This window comes from Rhinatrema bivittatum, chromosome 4 (genome assembly GCF_901001135.1).
Source record: "Rhinatrema bivittatum chromosome 4, aRhiBiv1.1, whole genome shotgun sequence".
Taxonomy (NCBI): Eukaryota; Metazoa; Chordata; class Amphibia; order Gymnophiona; family Rhinatrematidae; genus Rhinatrema; species Rhinatrema bivittatum.
Genome location: NC_042618.1, coordinates 229,212,789 through 229,236,538, shown reverse-complemented (window position 1 = coordinate 229,236,538; position 23,750 = coordinate 229,212,789). Strand labels below are relative to the sequence as shown.

Here is a 23,750-nt window from a genome sequence, read left to right as displayed (position 1 = left end):
ATCAGCCATTCTCTCCTCATCGAATACAGTTCTTTCAGATTTCCACACCCCATATGCATGACTGCACTTTTTGGCATTGAATCTCAGCTGCCATATCTTCAACCACTCCTCCAGTTTCCTTAAATCCTGTCTCATTCTCTCCACTCCTTCTGGCGTGTCCACTCTGTTGCAGATCTTAGTGTCATCCGCAAAAAGACAAACCTTACCTTCTATCCCGTCCGCAATGTTGCTCACAAAGATATTGAACAGGACCGGTCCCAACACCGATCCTTGCGGCATTCCGCTCAACACTGCCCTCTCTTCAGAGTAAGTTCCATTCACCATCACACATTGTCTTCTGTCCGTCAACCAGTTTGCAATCCAGGCCAGCACCTCGGCACTCACTCCTAAGCTTCTCATTTTATTCACCAGTCTCCTGTGCGGGACCGTATCAAAAGCTTTGTTGAAGTCCAAGTAGATGACATCGAGCGCTCTTCCTCGATCCAATTCCTTGGTTACCCAGTCACATCTGCCTTCTTGTTGATGTGAGGCACAAAGAAGGGGGTTCTCCCACATTCTCATCAGTACTTCTTTAAGGATTTTTCATAGACTGAGCTGTCATGACCTCCTTAGGGGACTCCACGAACTGAAGGATGTCCAGCATTTTGTTTTTGGTCCTATCCTTAGTCTGTAAAGTAAATGGAATGGTCTCGGCCATTCTCCTGACAAACCTGTGAAGGAGAGCTCCACAGAAGCGGATTTCCTTCTCTCTGGTGGAGGAGAGGGGCCAGAGGACACCTCATCAATTCTTCTTCAGAGGGATCACCAGGGTCATAGCCGTACCCCCATGAGTACTCAGAGACTGATTCACCCTGGTCTGCTGGAAGCAAGGACTCTTGTGGTGCCAGTGTCCCTGAGGGAGATGCTCTTGGTTGATTGGGCCTGGATCTGAGGGGTCTTGTTGGCCTGTAGAAGCTTCCTCTCCTGAGGAGCTGAAGATCAACAACTGGGCAGCGAGTACAGAACCTAATCCCCCTTTGGGAATCAGCTTGGTCTCAGCACTGGCACTAATGCTGGTGCCACTGATCAAAGGGAATCTAGGAGCGGCTGGGAAAGGGTCTGTGCCTGCCCCAGTGTCCTTGATGCCCCAGCATCAAGGCACTGCAGCACCTTCTCCAAGGTTTACTGGATCTACTTATCCATCTCCTCCTAAGACAGCTGATGCCAACACCGAATGGGAGGGGTGGCCATGTCTTCCTCAGAAGTAAAAGAGTTATCAGTGGCTGACACCAGGATTGCTGGAGGCTGTTGCGAGTCCCAGGATTTCTGGAAGGATGGGTTCTCCTTGCCATAGGGTTCTCAACAGAAGAATGACCAGTCCCGCTTCCAGCAGCAGGCATCAAAGACTGGTGCCAATGCTTTTTGGCTTCCCTGATGCCAGGCATCAGAACTCCCTGATGGCAATCTCGAAGAGGTGGAACCCCCTCGTCTTCTTCGAATAGGATGATAGCCTATCTCCTCCAGGTTCCCTGATGGCCACTGGCACTGAAGGAACAGACTGTCCCCCTGATGCTGATAATGCAACCTCTGCTAATGCAGCTCCAAGGTGTTGATGTCAATACATCGGATTTCCAGTGCCCAAAATATTTCTCCAGCAGTTCCAATCCGGACAGTGACCTTCTTGTCCTGGCTGCATGTTTGTAACTCTCACGGACATCATGCAATGCCCTCAGGCACAGGATACATGTATCATGGGGATCCATGATAGATATAGCTCTGCCATACTGGAGGCATTGCCGAAACCCACTAGACATATTTGACCAAAAACGAAGTGAAGGAAAATCAAACGATGCAGCAGTGGTAGAACAATGTCTGCCCCTCCCATCCCTGGGCATCAATGGCACGAAACTGAGACAAGAACAAAAACTCACAGAACGCTTGAAAAATACACCAAGGGAACTATCGGGTAAAACCACCACTGGGGCCTTGCAACAAACGATCCTTCTGCCAGAAAAAAGCCCAAAGTCCTAGAGCAGGAGGAGTGAAGCAAAAAACAGCAACTTGAAGGTTCCACAGAAAAAAGAAAGACTGAGGACACCCCCCCATGTGGACATAATGGCATGCATAGGCATGCTCAGCGAGGTACAGTCAATGTCTAGAGACTTAAGCATAAGTTTTCTGGGCTAGGCTTCATCAGAAGATGTCATCCATGTGTGAGGACTGACATCCTGGCTTGTCCTCTGAGCAATGCATTTAATACTTCTGGTAAATTTCTGGATTTCTGCTATGAATGTTTCATTGCCTAACTCCTTAATGGATTTTCCTGCCTACAGAGGATGTCAGTTTATGCTTGCCTCAGAAGCAATTATCACTGAGAATGTATGCGGGAAATTTCTAGGAAACTGAAATAACTACTGCAATTGGTCTAACTGTGAACAGTGTATATAATATATGTGAGATGAAGCCTGTGGTATCTATGTATGAGACTGTTTAGTAAGATTGGGTATGAATGATACAGATTATTTGAGTGTGCATGTTTAAGAACATGTGTGTACATTTTTAGGAGAAAAAGCAAAGAGCAAATTGTGTGGCAACAAGCATAATTAGAAGAGAAACAAGGAGGTGTGTGAACATTTCATAAGGTTTCCTTCTTTGGTACATAAATTTGCATATGATTATGACATTTGTTATGTGACTTTCTGTGTCATAAATATATTATTAAGAAGACAATTTATTCCTGTAGAAAACTAGGCCACAGGCTCTAACCAATGGCAAAGCTTAATGGCATTATAATGTGTTCCGACTTCCCTGAGATTTCAAGTGAACAGGCCTATTTCTCTATAGGAAAGAAAAAGAAACAGGAACTCTAAGTGTCTGGGGCATATGAAAGTGTGATCTGGGGCAACCTTGACTGTGTGTGTGGCAGAAATTTGAATGAAACTGAAAGAGTGGTTCACAAGTTATTGGGGCTCCAAGGGACCCGGGAGAAGGGCTGGCACAGAATAGACAGAGACATGAAATAGTGATGGCTACAAACTAAGGTCAATCTTCAAAGGGTTTAGATGCCTAAATTTGTGAGTGGGTGAGTTACGGAGGCAGAATTAAGGTGGGGAAAATGTTAGGTGCTTAGTACTGATTTTCAGCATTGAGCACCTAACTTAGGAGCCTAAATCTAGACAAATGAATAGTAGGTCTAGATTTAGGGCCCTAAATTATATTAATTTTCAGCTGAAAACTTAAGACCCTAAGTTCATGTGACAATAAGTGCCCAAAAATCCCATTTCTGAAATGCTGTTTTGTCAACTTATAGGGCACAACATTCAAAGGGATTTCTGCTGGTCAACAGATGAAAAAAACTCCATTGAAAATTGCCCCTCCTCAGTGTGGGTGCACACTACACATAGCACATATACTTTTACCTGCATGAATAAAGGGGTGGGGACAGGCTGGAGGAGTCAAAATATGCACAGAGATTTCATTTTGTACTTTAACTTGCTGAGTGGGATTTTCAAAGGCACATTCCTTAAAGCGTTTCCCTTTGAAAATGAGCTTGCAGTCCAGCAGACAGACTGCAAGCCCCGTTACCAGCCTCAATATTGTTCTTCCCATGTGTCACAGAGGAATTGCTTGCTATATGTTGGCCCTTCAAAGGAAATAACTTTTTTGTCTCCATCTCTATAGGCAAAATCAATTGTGTCTGATCATTGAAGGAGAAAGGCACAATTTAATTTAATATCATTTTGTGAGTTCTCTCCATACAATTTTCACATGAACCAAAGAAGAAGTATGAGGATCTGCTGTGATGTTACCTGGAACGTGGTTTGAAAAAGAAGTTGAATGTTCTTCTGTTAAAAATGTTCAAAGCGGGCAGCCCATTGTGAGAATCACTGGGAGTGTTTTGTTAAGTGTAATTGTTCCTTGTCATACTTTTTCAGACAGTGTTTGGATTTATAACTTTTGTCATCTGCATGGTGGAAAAAGTGGAATTTTACCCTGAGGCGGCATTTGTTGCTCTGAAACAAAGGCCACTGTCAGGCCTTTCAATGGTAATTTTTCTTCTAAAAAAAAATTCTGTTTTTTAAAAATGGACTTTTAATTAGTTTCTTCAATAAAAAAAATAAGGGGACAGAGGATTACAGAGAAGCTTTTGAATTGCATGGTTTGGCTCCTTTATCTTTTTCTACAAGGCTAAAACCCCAGGATTCTGCGAGAGAATTATTTCAGAACCGAAGGCAGTGCTGCCCACCCGTACAACCATTTTTCTCTCTTATGCACAAGTGCTTCTATACTGTGCTTTCCCCCATGGGCGAAGATTCTCTTTTCCTGCGTATTCCTAGAATGCTTGTCTCAGCCCAAGCCCTACCGTCAGTTAAATCTGCACAGGTGTCGCCATCATCGCCTGTTTCATCCTCAGCCTCTGCAGGTCCAGTGCCTACTTCATCATCTGCTTCGTTGTCCTCACAAGCAGCTGAATGCAACAAGAGACAGGGGGGAAAAGAAGAAAATAATATGTACACATACACTTTTCAATTAAACATTAAATACCACATTCCTTTTCCTTGCTGCTGGTATTGACCCTTTCTTGAAAGACTTTCTTCAAGGCATGTTGAGCAAACTTTGCAAGCATTAAGTTTCGCTCACTCAGGGTGCAAGTGACTATTGAGCTTTCCATCTGAAGAAAAACTTGGGATATAAACTGCTGCCCCCCCCCCCCCCCCACACACACACTAAAAACTGTCCGAAGAAAGCTATACTCCTTCTTAAGCTATTCACGTACCTGTTTCCTATGGATGGTCCTAGATCATAAAGGACAAGCTCTCTTAGCAATTACAATTATTTTAACAAAACTGGGAAGCAAAAAACGACAATAGATGTTGACAAAACCATTTATAGTAACTGATATTAAAATAATTCACAATTGCTTGTCTCAAAATAGTACAGGATTTAATAAAATCAAGAAAGTTTTCAGACTAGGCAGTACTCTACAGGAGAATCAAACTGGGACAGGAGAGCATCTACCAAGAGGGACTAAAGGGAGGATATCAAGAACATTTTTATATTACAGTAACAATTATAATTGGAAGCACATTTTCCATCTTTAAAATTGTATTTAAGACTGTACTAACATAGAAAAATGATGGTTCTTCATCTAATAGGAAAATCACTGACCTAAAGTTTTAAGAAAAATCCCAAGGAGTCATGCAGATACGAATTCTTTGCAAAAGGCTGGTAAAGCAGGCTACACGCACATGCATAGGATAAAATAAATCATAAAAAGGTTGATAACATTATCATAAGCCAAGTGCAACTGTTGACTTTTTTTTATTTTTGAATGACCATAGTATATTTTAATTAAAAATTTTCATCTTATTTACCTACCTGAATGCATATGAACTGTAAAATATATATCCAACCATATTTATGTTTTCATTTTATTTCAACTTGATAACTCACCTTTTTCAATATGTTTCAAAGAGAAATATAATAAATGTACACAATGCAATTTTGATTAAAACAAAAATGAACACATCATCACTAATATAGAGCCCAATTTTTAATAGTCTGCATAAATCACCAAATGCACGCATAGGTCGATGTAAGTTATTTTACGTTTTATGTTATGTTTTAAAATGTAATATTTACTGATGTAAACCGATGTGATTGATCCAGAACACCGGTATATAAAACCAAATCAATAAACCAAATAAATAAATGGGACTGTGGAGATCTATGCTAGTAAGATTAAGTGAGAAGCAGACTTCCTTTGGAAGTGAATTCCAAAGATGAGGTGCTGCACCAAAGAAAGGCTTCTTACCAATCTTCACCAATTTCATCTCTCTCAAAGATGGAACGTTTAGCAAATAATCAGTAGCAGATTAGTCACTAGTGCAGGGGTGGCCACCTCCAGTCCTCCAAAAGGACCAGGCTTTAGGATATCCACAATGAATATTCATAAGGTAGATCTGCATACAACTGAGTAAGTTCATGTAAATCTATCTCATGCATATTCATTGTGGATATCCAGAAAACCTGGTCTGTTTGTAGCTTTTGAGGCCCAGAGTTGGCCACCCCTACAATATGACCTTCTAGGTGAGATATTTCAGCTCATAGGAATCCAATGGCTCAAAGGAAGCTTTCACCTGCTGGATCAATATAAGGATCAGGTACCAAGACATAGCAAGGCCTTGATGGTAGGTTTCAATAGAAGCAAGCCCCACATGAACCTGACAAATAAAGACTGTACACAGAAATGGGTTTACCTTCTACATGGTGTTGGTGGTGGTAATCAATTGCACTAAGGTAAACCCAGAGATGTAGAAGGCATTCAAACAGTTTTTATGTGGAGCAAGAAAAGGATTTAGAGCCCTTCTATCACACCAGAAGACAAACTTTCTCCACTTGAAGCCACATGACTTCTTAGTGGAATCTTCCTTAGAAGTCAGGAAAATATAAGACACATCAGGCAAATTCAGGGAATCAAATACTATCCTCTCAACATCCAGACTATGAGGAACAGGGACCTGATCGTGGGATGGAGTGGTGTCCCCTGAATTTTGCATGATGAGTGTAGATAATTGGAGCCAAGTTTAGATAAAGGAAGTGTAGTAGCCTGTTAGAGGTAGGAATGATGGTGGGTGGGGGAGTTGTATTGCATTGGTAAATGTAGGCGTGGTCCAGGGAAAAGGAAAGCAGAGGGGCATATACAATTATTGCACAGTGGGTGCGAGCCAAGATGTGCTCCTTGCTATATTTCTCTGCAGTATTGTGCACTTCTCCATAGAAATTCTCACTTAATAAAAACTTCCTCTTTCCAACTGCTAGTGCTCAGTTAATTTTGCTGGTGGGAATAATGTCTGCCACAACAAGATACACTCTACCCAATGTAGGCAGAAATAATCCAAGGCTAGGTTTACTTTCAACTCTCTCCTTGAACAATCTGAAGGACTTTCTTGTTCAGAGGATATGCGAACAGATCTATCAAAAGGGCGTTTCATGTGTGGAATATCTGGTTTGTAACCACCGTGTCCAAAGACCACTAGTGTGGTTATAGGAAACTGCTCAGTTTGTCCACTAGGACAGGGATGCTCAAATCGGTCCTACAGGCCCCCCCCCCCCCCAGCCAGTCAGGTTTTCAGGATATCCGAAATGAATATGCATAAGATTTATTTGCTTGCACTACCTCCTGTAGGGACCTGTAGGACCAGTTTGAATATCTCTGTGCTAGGTCATGGTTTTTGTATGGCAGATATGTGGCTCTGAGGGTTATCTTCTGTCAGATGGTTCATTTCGACATTCTGACAACTTCCCATTACATAAATAAGCAGGGAGGTAGAAACCTATTCCTCCCTGCTTATTTAGGTAGAACATGGCTACCTGATTGTCCATCAGGGCTAGGTCAAATTTGTTGGCCAACTGATCTCTGAAAGCCTTTAGAGCATTTAGGGATGCTCTTAACTCCAGGAAATTTTTCTGGTGAAGATTTTTCTAAGAAGACTACTGGCCCTCGGTGGGAAGTTCCCCATCCCAAGTTGGACATGCCCATGGTTAGTACAATTTGTGTAGAAGGAATTTGGAAGGGTATTCATTTTGCCAGATTTGTCTGGACCAGTCACAAAGACAGAGAATTCTTGAGCTGGTGGGTGACTTAGATGATGTCTCTTAGCTCTTAGGTGGCTAATAGCCACTGGGACTGTATGATCCATTGGGCTTCTCTTATGTGGAGCCATAAACAGTGCAGAGCTAGGTCTTCTGCCTGAACTAGTCACCTCCCACAGGTTGAGCCCTTGGGTTCTGGGGGTCAGCAGGACTTAGCTGGAACAAGGCACCGGCTGGGAGCTGGAACAAGGCACCGGCTGGGAGCTGAACAGAGGCAGGGCTGGAAACAGAGACTGGACTGGACAAGACAAGACTGGGCAGGACTGGACTGGGCAGGGCAGGACCAGACAGGACAAGTCTAGACAAGGAATGGTCAAGGCCAGGACTAGAACAAGAAGGCCCAAACAGGGCACAAGGCTGGGCAAGGCGAACCTAGAAGACTCAAACGCCGCAAGGCAGGACAGGTAGGCTCAGGAGGCCACTGAGCAAGGCAGGGAGGCCTGGAAGGCAGTAGGGCAAGGCAGGAGGCCACGATACGCCACAAGGCAAGGCAGGAGGCCAAGGAAGGCCACAAGATAGGAAAGCAAGGCATGGATGGCCGGGTCAAAGAGCAGAGGTGATTCAATGAAGAGGTATGGAGAGAATGGATAGGCTGCGATAAGTAGGGCTACAGTTGCCGCCTCATGGGATCAGCAAGGTGGCTAGAGCAGCTGTGAATGTGGCTTGCTGATGACCTCTACTGTGTGTGTGTGTGGAGGGGGGGGGGCTGTGTTGCAGCCATAATTGTGACATCATCATTCCTACTCTCCAGCTCATCTCCTCTCAACCTCCTTTCCTCCAGCAGACCCCCTCTACTTCTCAGCCCATCCCCTCTCTCATCCCCTCCAGTCCTTTTTGCATCCTCCAGATGATCCTCTCATCTTCAATCCTTCTTATAACCAAAACCTATCCTGTCATCCCCTCCCTTTCTCCCTTTCTCCCCTTCCCCTCATCTCCCAGCCTCAAAGTTTTCTCCCCAACCTCTCTCACATTCTCCTTCTGCTGATTCCATCTTACCACCCAGCTCCTTTTACATACCCCCCATTGATCTTCTGTCATGCCCTCTCTCTTACCCTCCACAGCCAATCCTTCTCCACCGTATCCAACTCAAAACTCTCCTGCCTCTCATTCTTTCCTTCAAATGGTCCCTCCTCCAAATATCCCCCTGGCCAGGGTCAAGTGGCAACAGTTTCCTTTGGACCTTAAACTATAGGTGGATGACAACTGGTGGGAAAAGAGGGCATGCTGATGACAGGGACAACATTTTTCTTATTGTTAGGTTCAGTGGCTGGTCCTAAGCCTGAAGGTTATCTGCAAGTGACAGCAGCATTACTAATGAAAGTCAACATGGGGCCTATGGGCTAATGCAAATTCACAGGCCCTGCAGTGGCCTTGATCCCTCCCCTCCTGCAGCATTTCCTGTTACCATAGAAACTCATCAAGGGCAGGGCCATTGTAGGGCCCCTGACCGCATGCTGGCTCACTTGCCCCTTGCTGACTTCACTACTAATGCTGCTGCTGGTGCTTAAATGATGCTAATTTTTGAGACACTTGTGACCTCAGCTGAGGGTTTTGCAATCCCATTTGGTGTCCTGGTCCACAATTTGGAAAGCTCTTTTATAAGGTCCAATATTCTCAACATGTCCCATGCTGATGTCTACTGGCTCTTATTTCTTCCACAGTGGAGAAGCAAGGGTAATGATCCTTTCTTTTGGAAGAAAGACTTCTGCCTGAATTGTGGCTAGCAGAATTCCTAAGAATACCAATTGAAATGATGGGCTCAGGCTGGTTTTGGGGCAATTTATGAAAAACCCTAGCAACTCCAACAACCGGATGGTTTTCTCCTATATTATTTTGCACCTTCCTGAGAAGTACTTTTGATCAGCCAACCATCCAGATAGGGAAACACACGTATCCCCTAGTGGATACACGTGCCACTATCATCACTAGACACTGGGTGAATTCTTGGGTTGCTGATGCTAGGTATGTGGTATGTGAAATAATGTTTTCCTATTATGAATCTGAGATACATCTAAGTCAAACAGGAAGTATCTCTAAGTCGGTGTAAATATCCTAAATCAAGGATCCAGTTGTCTTTTTGAAGAAAGAGAATTAAGGTGACCACAGAAACCATTTTGAACTTTTCTCTTATGAGGAATTTGTACAAGGCCCTTATGTCTGGGATGGGACAGTGTACGCCTCATTTCTTTGGGATCAGGAAATGATTTGAATAAAATCCCCATCCTCCTCCTGGTGGAATGAGTTTGACTGCTTTGGTTTCCAAGAGGGAGGAGAGTTTCTCAAGTAGTAGGATCCTCATGCTGAGTTGTGTAATGACATGGCATTTTGATGGGATTTTTAATAGGTGACGTTTGTATCAGTTTCAAGCTATGCTTACAACCCAGCTGTGTGAGGTCATACTGCATTAATGGTTTATGTAAAAAAAAAGTTCAGTCTTCCCCTTACAGCCTGGTCTTCTGGAATGGATACTGGAACATTGGCTATATTTTCCTAGATCTAGTGAAAATTCTATCCAAGGTTTTGATTGAGCAGCTGACTGTGGCTCAGGAGTCTTCTGTTATACTGGATGAGATCAAGGCCCCGGCTGGAATAACGCCTTTTCGTAAGATAGAAATGTCTTCTCAATTTCTCGCTTAAATACCTCACAACAGGTATGGCATGTAGGTAAGAAGTGACTGCAGAGAGCATCTAAAGCATTGAACAGTGGTCTTTAATTTGAGCCACCACTTCATTGACTTTGTGCAGGGCACATCAGTAAGCCTGACTTGCAAATCTGATCTTAGGCCTGAAGCATGCACCTATGAGACCCTATAGGCACCTGTTCCTATGGCAGTCTCACTCGATGCTGTCTCAAAAACATCACAGGACAAACTGATCAAGTGTTTTCTATACTCTTTAACCTTATCCACTACTGATATCAGATTGTTTGACTTCTCTTGAGGGAGAAATTCAGACAAATCCTTGACCTTTTGCAGAGTGTTATGCAAATACTGGCCCATGAAGAGCTGATAGGCTTCTATGTGGAAGTGAGCATAGCATTCTGATAAACATTTCTCCCAAGAATGTCAAGTGTGTGGGAGTTCTTCCAAGGGGGCGGAATAGGTTTTTGGCCTTCTTGAGAGCTGATTCAACAACAGACCAATGAGCAAACACTTTTTCAAATTCTGGAGCCCACTGGACAGGGTACATAGAGTCTGCCTTCCTACTGACAAGAGGGTACACTCATTCTTATCTGTACATTTCTGAGGAAATCATGGATGGGCACTGCCATGACATCTTTCAAGGAACTGACGATATCCAACATATTTGACCTGGACTCTTCCTCTAACTGAAAAGGAATATCCTCAGATATTCTCTTAATAAAGCCGGTAAAGAAGAGGACCTCCAGTGGGGACTTTCTCCTTTCCTATGGAGGAGAGGAGTCCAAAGGAAGACCTGAGAACTGTTAACTCCTCCTAATCAGAGTAGTCATTAGATCCATACTTGCACTCCTCTGAATGCGCAGACTCCCAACTTTGATTGGAGAGGTAGCTAAGACCCCAGAGAGGCCTTCAGTTGGCTGGGAGGTTCTAGACTTCGATGCATTCTGATGCCTCAAGTAAGTTTCCTCTCCTAATGCACTGGAAATTGACATCAAGCATTCTACTTAGATGTTGATACTCATCTAGGCACTGGCATGATGGAATTGCCACTGGTAATCCAATGGTTTCTAGAATATGTTGGACTTCCATTTGCATTGATGTCGATGCCTTCAATACTAATGTACTGATATGAAGAAGATTCAGGAAGCAGTTCTCCATTTTTTGGTTCAGCATCTCCTTTAAGAATGCCAATGCTAAAACAGCCTTGGAAGCAGGAGGTGAGTTCACATCCTCCTGAGTCAACTGAGGTGTATCTGTGGCTGTGATCTGGGCCCTTGGAGACTTCCCCAGATTCTGTTGAAGCTGAGCACCCTTTCTGTGGGGATGCATGGGAGGACATATGGCTATTTCCAGTATCTCCCTGCTCTTGATATCAATCACTGACTGGGATCAATGTCAATGCCTCATCTTCACTTGATGATCCACATCGGTTTTCATCACTGTTAATGCAGTGGAAGCCTCTGCTTCTCTCAGATGGCTGAAACTAGACTACCTTCATGACCTCTATTGATGCATGACCTCAAAGTACGATGCTTCCTCAGAGTTGATGTATTACCAGTGTCTGGTACAGATCCTGGGGCCCTTTGCTGTTGATATTTCCAATGCCAATGGATTTATCTGGCTCAAAAAGCTTTTTCATGAGCTCTAAACAGGACTAATGACCTCTGGAAGTTATCTCCTTATATTTCGAGCATTCTGAGATGCCATGGTCAACTCCTAGGCAAAGCACATATTGTTGTGGAGATCTGTGACTGACATGGTATACTTGCACCAGGGGTACCTTGCAAAGCCACTGGGCTTTCTTCTTCCTCAGGGATATTGGGTGAAAAATGGCTATGAAATCAAGCAACTTCATTTTGAATAAAAATCCAATTGATGCAGTTCAATGCACCAATGTCAATGCATAATGCAGCTGTGCAAAAATGAAAAACTTGAAAGTCAACCAAAACAACCCCAAAACTTATCTAAGGGTCTTAATAGGTTGGAGAGTGGCTGTACTGAAGAAAGCAATACAAAAAACTACTATTTTGATGCAAGTTAAGAAAAATCAAAGCTATTATGTGTCATGGAAAAAGTAAAACTGAAGAGAGCTCCATGTGATGGGCCTTGACTCAGGACAGCCCGCATATATTCAGCTTCAGAAGATGTGTGATCATCGAATTGACCCAAGCTCAATCGGATGATGTCACTCACCTGTGAGACAGATTATCCTGCTTGTCCTCAGAGAATGCAGAATATGATATTCCTTCCAAAATGGAAAAATATGGGGTACTCAGGAGGGAATGGTGACCTCCAGAAGCAATATAATCCTTTGAAACTATTCTCTCTCCTGCAATTAATATTTTACAATATTGACCTCACGGGTAGTCCATATATGTTCCATTCATCTCCGGGTTGTCAGGGATAGAGATGTCCTCTACATATTCTTATTAACCCCAAAAAATATTTTAACAGACACAAACTGATGTTAAAAAAAGGAAGAGTAAAAAATAAGAAATAGAACAAAATCCTCAAAATATGTGGAGAAAAAATATATCTTATTTTCACCATTTTCTAGGGTTTCAAAGACCCAGCATAGTAGAATCACCTGCAAAAGGCTTCCTTCTTGTAGTAAATCTCCTACATAAAGGGAACATCATATAGGATAGAAAATTACACAGAATGAGGTCACAATGCAGAGCAAGATGCCGCAGGCCGTCATATAGCAGCATCTCGATTCATTATAAAAAAAGTTGGAAGAGCTGGAGATTTATCTAAAAGCTGAGCTGTAACAATAACCAGCCAGTGGCATGCCTTGCCATATAGACTACAAGTTGACTATTCTACTACTGCTGTTTTCCCAAGCTTTCTGCACATGCCTGAGGGAAGCAGTGTACACCGATTATTTCTAATTGCTTTAGCCATTCTTGCAATCATAGCAGGCCAGACCAGATTTTGCCTTCCTTTCGTTCTTTTGAAATTTATCACTCTATCATTTCATTCAAATAACCCCTTGTGTATTAGTACATTAGACTGGGTAATTTTAATCTAATAAAAATCCCTCAGGAATTAAGGCTGGCATTGCTTTTCTTTAGTGCCCTGAGGCTGTTGTATATGCTAGTACTTAGCTGAGCTTAAAAAATTCAGCGGTACAGTCCTTCACCTATATTTCTTGACTTTCACATCATCTATATGTATAACATATTTTGATTTTCTCTAGGGGCTTCTGTAATTCAATAGGGGCCATGGTGGTTCTTCATCTTGATATTTTCTATTGTTAGTTTAATTTTTTTAAAATTTCAATATTTATATACTAACCTATGCCAGAACACTGTACAACAAATTACATATAGGAACAAGAAGTCCCTTCCCCTTAGAGCTTACTATCCCAATGGGTACCTGAGACAATGGAATATAAAGTGACTTGCCCAAGGTCACAAGACATGTTAGTAGAAGAAGTAGAATCTGAATCTTAGGCTTCTGGTTCCTAGCCCATTACTCTGACTACAAGTCACCCTTGACAACAGAATATATCATTAACCTAGCATATTTCTTGTATTCTCAAATAATGCTGTACCAGCCAGCATTCACACCACAGTGATCTGGAGTACTCATTTTTCTGTTAGCTAGCATTAGTTTAGCTACGTATCTGTCATTGACATTTGAAGTGGTACATTAGAAACAAACATAAAGCACTGTTTAATCAGTTACCTCAGGGTTAATTTATTTATTTATAAAGCTAGCATTTTTCTAAAATTTAGACTTTAGTCATAGACTTCTAAAGTGAGATCCAGTGACTAAAGTCATGGTCCAGTGACATAGCTGGAGCCCTAGTTAAATCTAGGCTTGCAAATTTATTTGTTCAGTTTTGTAACATTGATTTGTTTCCTCAAGATGGAGGCAGTTTTGTTTCCGTATTGTTAAATTCTTCACAATTTGATCACTGACAACATGAGTTTTGACAATTATTTTTATCTAGGGAGTATCTCTTATCTTCTTGAGCCTGTATCAGTAATAAGTAACCATGGTTACTTCCTGCCTAGCTCTTGAAATCTTTTCAGAGTTTGCTCAACAGTTTCCTCTTGTTTCTTGGGCTTCCAAGCTCAATAGAAAACCAGCCTCTGTTGGGCTATGATGCCATGAGCCTTTATTCACAATTACCTGTGATTTTCCTCTATTTTATATCCCTCCCCCTTAGCCCAGCCATCGCAGTGCCAACTTGCAGCCAGGCTCCTCCCACAGTCCTGAAACTATGAGCCCTGACTGGGATTCTCTCATATGAGCCCCAAATGCTGCCTTTTTACCATTCCCAATAGACCCAAGGAGAAGTGTCCCAGCTCAGGAATCAAATCCAGGTCCTCCACATGGCATTGTTTGCTACTGATGGGCCCTAAAAAGACGCAACATTTTGGTTTATTACTGGGAATGAATTATATTACCACAGTTGCTGTATATTTAACTCCTATGTCAAAATGCTTCATAGTGATTTCTAATTGAACACAAAGAAATGTTCAATATATACATATGGTTTTTTTTCTGTGTAATTACAATCATGCATATTTTACATCTATACCAAGGAAAATGGGTCCTCTGTTTCAGGCTGCAGTGTATGCCTAGAAACATACTGTTAAATAAATTGAACAATCTAAAAGCCTAAAGAGAATTATTAAAGCTCTGAAATTTATAAAGGAAGAGGATGGGGATCATGGCAGACCCAGAGGCAATTTATGATTCGTGTTAAAGTTAAAAAAATATATGATTACTCCCTAAATCTGTTTCCTAGTTACCTTAAGGGATGGATTTTTAAAACCATTAATATGTATAAAACCAGGTTTCATGCACATAAATGGCTATACTAAAATAGCCTAGGGCAGAGTGCATGTAAAAGTATGCATGTAACCCAATTATGTCTGTTTTTTTATACAAACGGAGCAGAGGTTTCCAGGAGCTGGAATTGTCATTTACATATATATTTTTTTGATTTTAAAAAGAACGCACATAAGCATATGCATATAAGTCACAAGGAACTTTACTCGAGCGAATGTGTGCATGTACTCTGCCAATTGAGTATTTCCAAAGCAAACTTAAATGCCGCAATGGGGACTGCTTGAAATTACTCTCACTTAAAAAAAAAAGTCCTTTGCCCCTATTCCTACAAAACACCTTTCTCTACTGATAGTCACTGAGTTCCTCTGAACCAAGTATGAGGTGAGTGAATACAGAAGGTTGTTTTTTTTTGAATGAATTTGTTTGTATTTTTTTAGTTCACAGAATTATTAATGCTTATGAAAGGTGTGTAAATGGACAGTAACTAGGTTTGAAGACTTGATAATTAGTGCTACTAAGTTTTAGACTTGTGATAATTTAACTCTTATGGTATGTAATTGGATATAAAAAGCTATGAACTGACAAGACAAAAAATGACCAGCCTAGGAAAGTCATGTTGTGGTCTGATATTCTCTCTGCGCTCCATTTTTTTCTGGCTTATGTTCAACTCTCCTTCATTTTTCCATCTTGACATGCATTTTTGGAGCCTTAAGACTGCATTTCTCCAGAAGGAGCCTACTCTCTTTCCTGAGTGAACACCGTTAATGGTAAAGTTAGTATATAACATGTAACACTGCTCTCCATCCCTCCACTTTAATCATTTCTAAAATATTGCTTTTCATTTGGTCTGCCCTTTAAAAGGTTAGAATGCAATTCCTAATCATGCAAAACTGAACTCCCTGGTAAGCATGGCATGCACAAACATTTCCCAGGCTGGGTGGGTGGGCGGGCGGGCATGCAGCAGAGTGAGAGGCAACACTCTAGTATTAATATCGTAGAAAAAGGGCCAGCACAGCTGAAATCATGGGAAGCAGGAGAGTTATTGTGAAATATTTTATATTGATATAACAACACAATCTACCTCCTGAGACCGTCTCCAACCAAGCCCGCACTGCCTCATGGCGTAAGGAGGGAAGTTCATGTGCTGAATTTAAAAATAAATAAAAACACATACAAATAAATATAAATTAATGAGGCATAACTTATGGTTGGAATTCATAAAAATATATTAATAAAATAAAAAGATGATGCTTAAAGAAACTGTAGGCAGATCTAGTTATGAGGAGAGACACACACCTATAACATGGATAGGTTAGAAAAGACAGCATAAGAGAATGAATGTAAATGTAGCATTGGGTGCCAAGGCAGAAACAAGAATCGCACTGTAGAGTAATATGAGTCATTTCAGCTTTTATTATGAGAAGCTTACTTATATGTTTCTAGGAAAGATGCTCTTGGCTACAGTTCACCCATATAGGAAAGTATTCTAGGTGTGTTTGCTTAAGCTCATGGTAAAGGCTGGAATGGCTCAAATGGTTATGAACTGGTATCTTTATTCTCTCTCTGAGAATCTCAGAAGTACAAAATGTTCTCAATATGCTTTAGAAACCATTAACTCGTTTATCACATGCTCATTCAACCAATAATGTATGCGCCTCTCAGCTCTTCAGATGACATACTTTTGTCACTGTCCAGCTAGTATTGATATTATTCCTTGTGGTGCATTTTTTAAAATGCTACATTGACTTCAGTATTACTAAAAACACAGACAAGATTGAAAGCTCCTGGATTCTTAAAGTGGCAATACTAAAAGCTGCAAACATTATGCATTAGCCCTGTTCAGGAAGGACCATCCTCCAGTCAGGAAATGTTAGTTCAGTTTTCATACTCTTCCACTGCCAAGGCTGTAAAATGGAGTTTAAATAAGGATATTGATTTCTCTGTAATGTTGACACCTGTCAATCGAGATCCAGACTAAAACGTACAACTCGCGTTACAAGCACCAATGAACAGCTACCAGATGGTAGTGGCTTTTGTCACTAAGATGAAAAGAGCAATTACATACTTCTAATTGTTGTTCTCATAGATTTATTTTCATGGATTCATATATCTGCCAACCTAAAGAGCTTCCCAAGCTTAGAGCTCAGAAAGCTGCCAGTTACCAACTGCTCACTGCTACAACAATCAGCTCTTTTGACTTAGGTGACTGCAAGTCTAGAGAGAACAGCTCCCAAAAGGGAGGTGGAATGGATATGAGAATCCATAAAAATACCATCTTTGAAGAAAAATAGTTACACATTAAGTAAGTTCTTTCTCCAAGAGCACTGGTGATACATTTACAGGTAAGGATTAACGAGCATATAATAAACTTTTCTAGGTGAGACAAAAAGTTTCAAGAAGATATCCTGAATTAAGTGTCCAGATTGCCCGGTGGAAATATGGGAGTTATTGAAAAAGCAACAAAATAAGCGCTGTGAAGGAAGTGTTTAAAAGCAGATTTAAGCAAAGCTTAAGAAGAATCTAAAACTGAAAATAAAGAGAGAAAAAGACCAAATGAGATTTATCCTACCGAGCTCATAATCCAATATTCCCAATCTTTCAAGACTAAGGTACATTTTTTTTTTTTTTTTTTAACAAAAATGTTGTGCAACATACCAACCTCCACAGGGCAGTTTATGCAGACATGGAGAGGACTCATGTGGTCAAAAGAAGGGCTAGGGAAGCACTGGAAGCCCTACCAGTCTCTCTTCCAAATGTTAAAACAAAATATTACAGGAGGGTAGAGACACACAAACTTATCACAAGGGGCCAGTTCCCTCTGTATAAGTGCAGGATGAGGGAGAAGTCAGTATGACGTGGGCAGCCAGCTTGGCTAGTTGCCTGGACTGCTGCGTGTGGCTGGCAGAGCTCTTCCACTGCTGCTGCTCCCAACATTCAGAATGAGTCACATCCAGTGTTCGGTGCATGCTCTCCCTATCTCATTCAGCCTGGGAATAAGACAGAGGCTGGAAGGATTCAAAGGGGTAAGTTGATGAGAGTGCTGTGTGCACCAAATATAGTGGGTCCTGGCTATCCATGTTCTGCACTCTTCTCATTAATTAACACGCTCCAGGGCTCATGCTTTAGCTAGGAAGAAGTAGCATGCATAATTAAAAGTGCTCCTACACATTTAAGAGCCATCGCTGATGATTCTTGTTGCCGGGAGGTGTTGAGAGCAGAGCCAAGGTGCTGGTCTAGATCTGAGCATCAGGCATTGGTGACTTTTCCGTGGCAACCAAGTCTGAAGGCATACTGGTTGGAAAACCCTCAATCTACTCGCATATAAAAAAAAAGAAAATCCCAAGAGGCCAAACTCTCGTGAAAACAAAGTTGATGGGGATGTAAGAAGTCAATAGAAACTATCCATAAGATATCTGTGCCCTCTAGAACTGGGAAGCTAAAAGTCTAAAACATAGAAATGCAGTGGTACTAGAAATAACATGGAAACATCCTTAAACTATGAGTTATGAAGGGAAATAACAGGAGAAAATCTGCAGCATGAGGAACAAGACACAAAGATCTATTTACATGTCAAGCTGTGGGCTACAGACACTTTGCAGAAGGGTGTTAGAGAAAGGATAAAAGACCAGCAATATCAACAAACATAGTTGTGAAGAGAAAACTGTGTAAACTTAAGGTGTGAAATATCAAAGCCAGAATACAAAAATTTGATATCTATTAAGATACAAAGTGGTGTCAAATACCTAGGATTGCAGAAAGCTCTTTTGATCTCATTGGCAAGATCTTGAGGCCTGACATCTTGAGTGCAAGGTCCCCTGATAGCATTTTTTTTTTAGTAGAGAGTACTTCTTCAGGAAACCACTCTGGTGTCTGCAGTGTGCTGAGATTGGTTCAGAAGTGGTAGTAGAAGGTAGTGGTTTTTTAAAATTAATATATTTACTTTTTACATTGTCTCTGAAGAGACTGCTCCCATTCCATGGTACAATAAGCCTTTCCTGCATGTCTTCATAAAGTCTTGAAGTTCACAGCCCCAAGATTCTGCAAGCAGGAATGGCTACTCTAGAATTTCTTGTTGGAGTTTCGAAAATATCATAGGTCATCTGAACCAGATGTTATTTTAAAATTTTTTGCCTTTGTCCATAAGGAAGTAAAATTCATTTTACCTCTTTTGAGGGACATCATCAAGACATTTTGTAGATTCCTCCAAAATGGTATGCAAATACTCAATCATGTAACAATAGTAAGAAGCTATGCAGGACTGTAGCATAGCATTTTGATAGTTTCCCTTCCCAAACGATTTACAATTTTAGGCACTAATGCATACCTGTTGGTACTCAACTCTTTTCAGGGCAGGTTGGATGACCAGTCTATGGGGCAGCAATCGGAGTCTGTTTAATGTTGTAGCTGCCTGGATGCAATATTTTGCATTTACCTGCTTTCTCTCTGGGAGTATGTGAGATATTCCACATCCTCTTATGTACATCCTGGAAGACAGGATGGAAAGGTACTGAGCCACCAACCTTTTTTGGGATTTTGAGGTACCTGAAGAGACCAACAAATGTGCTCTGGGTTCTCCTTAAATCTGGAAATCAAAGATGATGGCTTTACCCATCCTCTGAATGAAACCTAGGAAGGGAAGGTCCTCAGGTGGAGAAGGTTCCAAAGAAAAATCTGAATAGCCCTTTTCAGGACTACTGTCAACACAGAAACACTTGTAGTATCAAATTTCCTCAGACTCATGATCCTCTATACAGAGAAGTTAAGTAGTCAAGATGGCACTTACCCAGAAGCTGACAGGCTCAACCTTAAATTGGTTCTCCTAAGGACTGAAGTAAAAAGAGTGACATGACTTTCTGGGCCCACAATACTGCCTCAAACCATGGTGTGGCCAACTTAGACAAGTATCTGAAGAGCCAAGTCATTGTTGGCGCAGGGAACATTTGGGGCAAATGGAAAGCTGGTAGGTCCTTCAACGTACTTATTGATGTTGAGGGACTTGATGCATCAACCTTGGTGCCAACATCACAGTGAGCAAGTATCAACAAAATTCTCCTTTTCAATGTTATTTTGCACAGTATGGTTAACAGAGTTAACTATATTTATTTAATCATTTTTATATACTGAAGTTTAGCTAGATGCCTTCCACTATACATACTATATATATATATATATATATATATATATATATATATATATATATCCACTGTACATACTATATATACTATACACAGAACACATCGTGGATGGTTCTGTGAAGGGACAACTCAAAGGCATCAGGAATAGCCTAGTGAAATTGATGTGAGAAGGCAAGCTAACCTCCAGATGTGCTTGCTTTGGAACATGTAGAAATTCTGACACAGCTGTGCCGATGCATTGGAGCCTCTGCTTTCTGCCTTCAGCCTTCTGAGTGAGTCTTTGGAACCCTTACTCATACTTGGGCATTGAAATTGAAATTTGGGCCTATCCTCACAGCCAAGCATCAAAGAAGTGAGGATTTCTTCAGCAAGGCCTATACAACCAGCATGGCTGCAGTCAGTTTCCTAAGCTATGTGTCAAGCCTTGAAGTCAGAGTCTTTGAGTTGGAGTTAAGTTCACCTACCATTTTAAGTGACATCCTGGAGCAGGTTTCACAGTTATCAGTGCTGTGGTCCTTTCCAAGACAAAAACAGCACACTTTGTGATGATCAGTGATAAGGTATATGTAAGAGAAAAACTAATTGGAGGCCTGCCTGACACCTAGTTTCTTGCTGAAAAATAAGGCAGGGAACAGGGAGGATTCAGCAGAATATTAAAGAAAAAACTAAAATTTGAAATGAGTGATACTAAGGAATTAACAATAAAATACAATTTTTTTTAACCATGTCTAGCTGGAAAAGCATGAACACTACAGGAAAATACAACCATGAAGACTGCTAGGATACATCCGACTGGGTCTGTAGAAAAAAAGAAAACGAACATGAAACTGCCAAAACACAATAAGTCCTGCACATTCGCATAAAAGACTGATCTATTCCTGGTTTCCTCCCTTTACCTGTCACGAAGGTCCCTTTTTTTTGTCTCTCCCAAGCATTTTGGATTCTACCACTATTTTGACTCCTACCATCTTCTCTGGAAGTCTATTCCAGGATCCGCCACCCCTATTTGTGAAAAAGGTTATTTTCTCAAATTACTTTTGAGCTCCCCTTCTCTCCAGTTTCCCTTCCTTAACCTTGTGTTTCTCATGTTATAGAAAACTGCAACTTAAGGCTCGTCAGCATCCACTGAAAACACTGAGGGGTAAGTAATGCCAACTTGATGAAAGGGAATTTTTTTCCCCCACAAGATACACAAGAAATTGACCAAGATCATATCTTGCACAGGATATTTATACGAGTGAAGAAGAATAGCAAAGTGACCATTCTAACTGAACTGGCATTTAGGTGAATACTTCAATAAAAGCCTTCTCAGAAGCTGAGTAGATTTTCAGGCAGCAAACCTTAACAGGGAAATGAACTGAAGATCCTTATGACCATTTTCCTAATTTAGAATACAGAAAAAAAAAAAGTGTCAAAGTATAAGGAAAACTAAAGGAAAAATGAAGGTTTTTTTTCGCTCCAATGCTAAAGAAAAGGAGCACATGATTATCAACGTAATTGACAGCTAGCTCTGAGTTCCATAAACTTGAGCGGTTCCGCTGAGTCAGCGTTTCTTAACCTGATCTTCAGGGACCGACTGGCCAATTTGGTTTTTTAGAATATTCCTAATGGAGTAGATTTTAAAAGGTGCATTCGCTTGTCCATGTGCGCACGCTTCCCAGTGCATGCACATGGACGTGCCAGTTTTATAACATGCATGCGCTGGCACGCACAGGGGGGCCTAATTTTTAAAAAGTATGCACTGTGACAAGATTGGGCCTCTCCCAGTTCCTTTCCAGTCCGCTCCAATTAAGGAGCGGACAGGCCACCTCCAGCCCCAACCCTCCCCACCCCTTTCCTTGGGTCCGGCACTTCAGCGCATAACGGGGGTTATATGCTTGGCTGGGCCTCTTTGAAAATGTGTGCGGTGCGGCCACGTGCATAACCCCCGTTTTTTTTAACGAGTGCAGGGGATTTAAAATTCAGCTGAATGAATATGGATAAGATATATTTTCATATCTCATTAGGGATATCCTGAAAACCAGACTGGTCAGGCAGTCCTTGAGGACCAGGTTGAGAACCACTGCTCTAGGTGGTACACAATAGGTCATAAGAGTCAGTGTGAATCCATCCAAGACACACACTTTTAAAGAACAAAGATCAGCACAAATGTAAAAGCTCCATCTCCCAGTGCCAAAGCACTGACCCACGCAGTACTTTTTTGCACCCTTCTATATCAAACTGGGATAGTGATCAAAAAGGCAGAAGAACCATAAGGTATTGTACATAGGGAAATACAGTCTTCAAGCAGCAGTAGTGAAAACCTTAGAAGCAAACTATTTCATTGACAACGTGCATTTACACAGTATTTGTTTTCTGGAATTAAGATTTGTAATTAGATTTAGTCTTTTGCAACCTCAATACCAAGAAGATACCCAGATGGAATAGTAATCAAGCTGAAAAATCACTTACAGTCTTGAACCACCAACCTCTGGTATTCCAAATCAGCAGCAACCAGTTTATATGGAAACCTAGGTCTCAGATTGTGTTAGATTAGCATCAGGCAGAGATTACCTGTGGAAGAAGAGGACCTTGTAGTTGAAACCCTTTCCTCCTCTTCCACCTCCTCCTTCTCTCGGATGTGTGCCCAGTGCGCATCTGTCTGAATCTCTAGGGGATCCACTGGATGGATAATCTGCTGCAGTCTCAGGTTCCCCGCTGGCATACCCCAGATATGGCAGGACAGGAGAAGTATGGAGTACAAATGAGGGGAAAATATAAAGTGAGGAAAAACACAATAGGAAAGGAAATACAAGGAGAAAAGACATAAAAGAATGAATAAGAGTTAACTTGCTAAGAATGGCCAGTGATGGACAGAGAGGGCTGCATGGACAGTAGGTGGACAGCTGATAAAGACACTTCAGTTTAAATACTGAGATACTACCTGGGAGTAAAGCATTTTCAAGAAGGGCCAAGACTGATAATATCTGAAAATGGTGAGAATGGTATTGCTAAAACCTAAAAACACGAAGTCAGTCTCATCTGTCTTCCAGAAGGATATTTACATGACAGGAGCAAATCTCCTAACAAAATCCCTTGGGCTATCATTTCTTATTTTTGAGAAAAAAAGTAGTCTTCTTAAATTAACTATAAATACAAGTCCATCAAGGCTCCTTTTTCTTTCTTTCCTAAATAGTCAGGTACTTGAAAATGATAAAAACAAGTCTAAATCCAGGCAGTCTTCTGTCCAATAGAATTATTCTATTCCATTTCAGAATGAACAGCATAACATTTTATTTAGCTACTTTGGTTAAATGTAGTAGTATCCTGATGGAAAAAAACATTACTCTGAGGACTTGGACAGCTGTGGATTAACCTAATCCTGCACTAAAAAAAAAATCACCATTTTCATCCTGTTAGACAAGTCTGACTCTCTAGGACTTCATTTTCATATCTGTACATGGTGTAATTTATCCACCATTTTATAAGCATGTGGATACTGTTCCTTCCTTGTTTAAATTTAATAGCCAATTTCATTAAAAAAATCTCCAGA

General features: G+C 41.2%; 1 protein-coding gene across 20 annotated transcripts in view; it reads right to left on the bottom strand.

Moving 5' to 3' along the window:
• The window catches only part of MICAL3 (microtubule associated monooxygenase, calponin and LIM domain containing 3), a 756,715-nt gene that overhangs the window by 139,259 nt on the left and 593,706 nt on the right, over positions 1–23,750 (bottom strand). For 17 of the 20 annotated variants that reach the window (XM_029599822.1, XM_029599821.1, XM_029599828.1 and 14 more), the window contains 3 exons: positions 22,772–22,915; positions 16,165–16,227; positions 4,343–4,447 (listed from right to left, as the gene is read on the bottom strand). In XM_029599822.1, coding sequence (XP_029455682.1) covers positions 4,343–4,447; positions 16,165–16,227; positions 22,772–22,915 — 312 coding nt within the window. The remainder of the gene's footprint in view (positions 1–4,342; positions 4,448–16,164; positions 16,228–22,771; positions 22,916–23,750) is intronic. The other 3 variants (XM_029599827.1, XM_029599840.1, XM_029599837.1) reach the window with 2 other exon arrangements.